The 6051-nt window shown below is 47.0% G+C and overlaps 1 protein-coding gene across 1 annotated transcript; it reads right to left on the bottom strand.

Moving 5' to 3' along the window:
* Positions 1 to 4468: 4468 nt before the first annotated feature.
* Positions 4469 to 5848, bottom strand: LOC311026682 (uncharacterized protein C14orf93-like). Its single transcript, XM_084030357.1, has 5 exons — positions 5505 to 5848; positions 5260 to 5321; positions 5067 to 5164; positions 4856 to 4974; positions 4469 to 4709 (listed from the first exon to the last, which is right to left on the bottom strand). Exons 1-5 carry the CDS (start codon positions 5778 to 5780, stop codon positions 4479 to 4481), a joined length of 786 nt encoding a protein of 261 aa, XP_083886483.1. The 5' UTR covers positions 5781 to 5848; the 3' UTR covers positions 4469 to 4478.
* Between the last annotated feature and the right edge of the window lie 203 nt (positions 5849 to 6051).

Raw genomic sequence — 6051 nt, 5'->3', positions numbered from 1 at the left:
GCGCTCTGCGCGCGTATCATAATAATAACAATGCCGATATTATAAAAAACAGGAGAGAGAGAGGGAGATGTTTTGGTCCGAGAGGCTGAGTTTCCGTTACGCGTGCCATCCGCCTTTGATCTGACGTCAGATGTGACGGGAAAATCTATATAGATATAAATTCACGTGTTGATTTAATTAGTTGCATTAAATAGTGTTTGTTGTGATTATTTATTGCATTTAAATGTGCCTGGAACTGTGGAAACCTGCCTGTGAGGTCTTGACGACATGTATGCACTGCGCGCCGGTCAGCCAAACTTCCACTCCGCCAGCTGTGATTCGCCTTGAATGAATGGACTTTATTCGCACCTTGCGCCAAGAGTAGACCAGGTTGGAGCTGGCGGGCTTTCGGCGAAGTCTCTGCGAGGTTTTTTGCCACAAAACTTCCGCTGCACCAAGCTGAATCTGTGACGCCTCCCCCTGCTGCGCCGCCACACCCATCTTGGCGCAGGCGATCCACCAAACTGCCAAACTGACCGTGCACAAGGCTGCGCGGGTCGAAACTTGCATTACGCCAGCTCCGCCACCCTGCGCTGCGCCACGAAACTAGGGCCCATAATGTCTAAAACCCATGCACTATAGCCGCAAAAATAGTATAGTATGATTCACTGCATCAACAGGTTTTTGCAAGTCTAGCAGGATCATACCAACATACTTTCCTTCAATGTTTTGTCTGATTAAGTCAAACAGATTAATAAGTTGTAGTTTCAGTAGAGTATGCAGCTCTGAAGCCAGACTGATGCCCATACAACACATTTTGTCTGACTAGATGCTCCTCAACCTGCTCAAACACAAGAAGTTCACAAACCTTAACATTGTTAAATTTTAATCCAGGCCTATAATTCTCAACATCTGATTTGCTATTCTGTTTAAAGAGGGGAATAACGCCCTGTTCGGTTCACATGGGAATTTAAGCTGGTTTATATATGTTATGTAACCTAGGTGAAAATAGGTTAAGTAAATAAATACTTGAATAAATAGTAACAAAATACTGCTAAGTAAATTTCATGATCTTAGTTACAAAGTGAATGACTTAATCAGATAAATTCTTATTAGTTTATTCTATAATTGTGATATGTTAAAATAGATGTTCTATCACTTTAAACAAGTGCAGCTGTGCCAGCCAATGAGAAGGGCCATGCACGAAATCTCAGACTTGAGAAGACTGTTGAGGAGTGAAGACGCTAGTTAAGGTCCACTTACACTGCATGAAAAGTCGGATTTTCGTCCCTGTAAACGCCCGGAAATCTCCCTAATTTTCGGGAGTTAACGACAATTTACAGGCTGCGAACGCCGCGTTCGTCTGTGCCGAAAATTGTCGGAAACGAACCACAGCGAAGGCTCTAATTAGCATATGAATAGCAGCGAAACCGCGCCTGGCCAGAGATGGCTTGAATATCCTCACTCAGGATTGGATGAAACCACTAGTTTTAAACAAGTATAATCGCTCGTGATTGGTTGGCAGATCTGGGGCCTCATGTATCAATGTTGCGTACGCACAAAAAAGTGGCGTACGTAATTTTCCACGCCAACGTTCAGATGTATCAAAAGTGAAATGAGCGTGGAAATGTGCGGTGTCCCACGCCAGCTTCATGGCTGGCGTACGCACGTTTCTACAGCTATTGTTCCTTTGGCGACACTCTGAGGTGATGCTGGGAAACTGTTAATTATGTGAAAACATTTAGTCTTCAGAGTAATGTGCACACCAGAGACACATTAATGGACAATTAACACACACGTGTTTGCAATCATATGGATGAATATAAAAGCATGCGCAAAGTGATGAAAAAATGGCATTAACAATGGCAGCCTTGGCCTTGTTAGAAGACATCGCAAACGGTTACATCAGACGTGAGAGGGTGTTTAGAGAACGGGAGGATTTGTTAGCAAATGACGACAACTGGCTCATGAGTCGTTTTAGGTTGCCGAGGCAAGTGTTACTGGAGCTGTGCGCAGAGCTGCGGCCGGCCCTAGAAAGAAACACAGCCAGGAGCCAGGGGTTGTCCGTGCCCACACAGGTGCTGACCACTCTGGGGTTTCTGGCAACAGGAGCCTTCCAGAGAAAACTGGCCGACCGGTCAGGAGTGTGCCAGTCCACTCTGAGCCGAGCCATGCCAGCTGTGTGGAACGGGATCATAAGAATGTCATCTAGGTACATCAAATTCCCATACAATGCTGTTGAACAGGCCAACATTAAAGCGCAATTTGCAGCAAGAGCCGGTTTCCCTAATGTAATCGGAGCTATTGACTGCACACACATGTTGCTATAAAAGCGCCATCACAGGATGAATTTGTTTTTGTCAACAGGAAACATTTTCATTCAATAAATGTTCAAATAATATGTGATGCGCAAATGCAGCTCACCAACATGGTGGCAAGGTGGCCTGGTTCAACGCATGACTCGTTCATTCTTCGGGAATGGAGGTACAACGACCTCCATTCCCGAACTCGGGCAGTGGTGGAGAGGGCAATCGGCCTGCTGAAGGGGCGCTGGCGCTGTCTGGACAGGTCAGGTGTGCCGCATTGTGCTGGCCTGTGGTGTCCTGCACAACGTGGCACACCGCCATGGCATACCACTGCCAGAAAACATCCCCCCACCAGAGGAACCGGATGCCGGACCCGTCAACCTCTACCGACCCCGGGAAGCGATACGGGCCTGGCAGCATCTGATTTCAACAATGTAAAGAGGCAAGGACACAATTTACTTTTTAAGTGCATTTATTGCCTGGCAAATATCCCCAAGGACATTGATCAGTTGATCTAGACGATCATTGACGCCATGGATCGCTCTAACAATTTCCTCCTGCCATTCCAGCACCGCTTGCATGAGGACACGGCCAGTCGGGCGGACTTCAGCAGCTGGCGTGGAGTCGCCGGGGCGCGTGGTAGTGGTGGAGCCGGTGGAGACGCCGGGGAGCATGGTGCTGTTGGAGACGCCGGGGCGCGCGGTGCTGGTGGAGACGCCGGGGCGCGCGGTGCTGGTGGAGGTGCTGGTGGAGACGCCGGGGCGCGCGGTGCTGGTGGAGGTGCTGGTGGAGGTGCTGGTGGAGACGCCGGGGCGCGCGGTGCTGGTGGAGGTGCTGGTGGAGCCGGTGGAGACGCCGGGGAGCATGGTGCTGGTGGAGACGCCAGGGCGCGCGGTGCCGGTGGAGGTGCCTTCTCCTGGCTCATCGTCTATTCAGAAATGATAATAAAAAATTAAGTAATTAAACATGAGTCAATGTGTTTATATCCTGGCAACTTTACGCACGAGCATGTGTAATGTGAGCAACCTATTGTACGACCAGTATAATGACAAAATTTCTGAGTTTAACACATTTACCTTGGGGATGATCGGTGTCGCCCTCATGGGCCCCCACAACTCCGGTTAGAGCTGTGTCACCCACAATGGCCGCCACTCTCTGGTCAAAGGGGGTCAGTTCCTCCCCTCCTGTCCCCCCGCCCGTTGCGGTCACGCTTCGGCGGTGGGCCGAAATCCTCCGCTTCACCTCCACCTTCACGTCGGACCATTTCTTTTTTAATTCAGGGAGTGTGCGCTGCTCCGACCCCACAGCGTTCACTGCCTCACACACACGCTCCCACTCACATTTCTTTTTTTTTGTGTTAATGCCTGATGAGAGGCTACCAAATAATACTGTTCTTCGATTCTCTACTTCGTTTAAGAGCGTTTCGAGCTCAGACTCGGTGAAGTTGCGCTTCTTCCCTTTACTCATTTTGTAGATGGTGCAGAGAGGGGAATCCCACGTGCAGGCCCTATTTAAATTCATTTGCATATTTAAATGGGGGCGTGGACAGGGAGGAGTTTAGCACTTCCACATGTGCGCTTAATTCCACGTTGTTTGGGATGTACAAAGGAAAAGTGCTTGGATCCATGCGTACGCACACTTTGATACATCTGATTTATTTTGTGCGTACGACAGTTTCTGGATTCTAGCGTACGCCATGTTTCAGTAGGAAATCCACGCAATTCTTAGTACATGAGGCCCCTGGTCATTATAAATGTAAAGCCAACCCACGTTGGCAGATCTATCACTATTGGTCAACCTGATGAGTCATTATAAATGTAAACCCCACCCCCGTTGGCAGATGTTACTATTGGTCACACTGGGTCTTTTAAACAAGAATAATCACTAGTGATTGGTTAGCAGATCTATCACTGTATATATATATACATATATATATGTTTATATATATATATATATATATATATATATATATATATGTATATTTATACATATATATATACATACACACACATATATTTATTTTTATTTATTTATATATTTATAAATATAAATATGAATGAATTTATTGAGGAAAGGAAAAATTGCCAGGAGGAAGTATTCAAAGAAAGAGCTTTATTGACAACACAACTGTACAAATTTGCCCACACAACAAACAAATTAACCTGTCGACATTCTGTCCGAATTTGGTCAATTTTATAGCCGCCTGCTGTGCGTGGCCCTGTACTTGGGATTCTTCTCTAATCGCGACTGTAGAGTCGCACAGAGCTCGGTGAGCTCCTGGCTACGAGAGGATGGAGGTCGCACAATCCATCCAGACACCCCGCCAACGACGCCGTCCTCCTCATCAGACATCATGTCTGTGGTGGCGTACTTCCAACGGTCCACCTCATCGCCAGCAAGCACACTCCGTCTCGCTTCCAGCAGCTGAAAAACAATCGATAAAGACAATCAGTACTGCGCGATGCACTGCGCATGGACACAACACATCTATTAATGCACCTGAAAAATAGGTTTAGGTAGGTTTGGTCACATTGACCAAAAACGGATCTAATAAATCTAATAAGTCTTACCCTCTTTCTCCTGGAACGACTCCGAGCTGACATCTTCACAGCTTCCGCCTGCGATGCGAGATCAGGCTGTGTGTGTCTGAAGCTCCTGCGTACCGTTTCATAGTATGTCTTACAGGCAGCTGGAAAACAATTAAATGAGTGGTATGAATAAGAAAACTTAAGTCACAGTAAAATTAAAACAAGGAAGAAGAAAACAGTAAAAGTTACTTACACACAATGGCGTCACTATCGGCGTCATAGAAATCCGGACTTGCGGACAAAGCTCCGAGCAAGTAAGCGGTCACAGCTTCGTTATGAGGCGAGGTTCGTCTGTGAAAACAAAATGAACAGTTAAGATCGGTATCTACTGTTAAGGCATCTATTTCCTTATACAGCAGAATGAAAGCATATTCTTTAAATCGTACCCTTGCTCCGGTTCGTAGCGCCTACAATTCGTCTCCGAGTTGTGAAGACGGCGTACTGCTTCCTGTAAAAGACCAACAACATACACTTAACAAAGCAACTTAACGTTACACTGGTTCCTCTCTCTTGTTCTTTTACAAGGCTACTATGCTACTTTTAGCTTGGACTATTAGCTTTTAAGCTACCTTTAGCTTGGGCTTGCTTTGCTAATTTTAGCTTAGCTAGCAGTCACCGAACATATTCTTACCGCAATCTTGGCATTGTTCACCCGTCTTCTCTTCTTCGAGTTAACGTTAGTCTCTTCCACACACTGTTTCGTCTCCAAAGCAGCCAACCTGGAGTTTAGTGCGGCGAACTGCTCATTCACATCGGCAGCAAGCACAGCGAGCTGACGAGACAGGCCACTGATAGCATTCAGCAGTTTCTTCTCGCCGGTCTGCGGACTCGCTGAAAGTGGTTGATCGCGTCGATGCAGAGGGGTTGAAGGGGAGGGGGAGTTGAATGCGAGACGCCGTCCAGCCATTATAGATCACGAAACCAACGCAGTTAAAACACAGAAGTGGAGTGAAAGTTCTGAGTACAGGTATAAAAACATGCCCGTCTTGCCCATGACCTCGCACGTGATTGGACAAGATGCCGACCTCGCACGTGATTGGACGAGGTCCCTGTGACCTCGTACGTGCTCGTCCAATCACATGCGAGGTCATTGTTACACGGAAGAACTCGCGAGACGAGATCTATGATATAAACAGGCACGGTGTGGCCATGAAGCTCTGTGATAGAAACACGGTGTG

This window comes from Eutrigla gurnardus, assembly GCF_963514095.1.
Source record: "Eutrigla gurnardus genome assembly, chromosome: 16".
Lineage (NCBI taxonomy): Eukaryota > Metazoa > Chordata > Actinopteri > Perciformes > Triglidae > Eutrigla > Eutrigla gurnardus.
The sequence above is the reverse complement of the archived record's forward strand: the minus strand, read 5'-3'. Positions and strand labels throughout refer to the sequence as shown.

Bases quoted from the DNA above. Each gene is read 5' to 3' on its own strand.
- LOC311026682 (XM_084030357.1), bottom strand. From the start codon at position 5,780: ATGGCTGGACGGCGTCTCGCATTCAACTCCCCCTCCCCTTCAACCCCT. The intron at 5,322-5,504 runs GTAAGAATATGT...GGTCTTTTACAG, and splicing joins TGAACAATGCCAAGATTGCG to GAAGCAGTACGCCGTCTTCA. The intron at 5,165-5,259 runs GTACGATTTAAA...TTGTTTTCACAG, and splicing joins CGCTACGAACCGGAGCAAGG to ACGAACCTCGCCTCATAACG.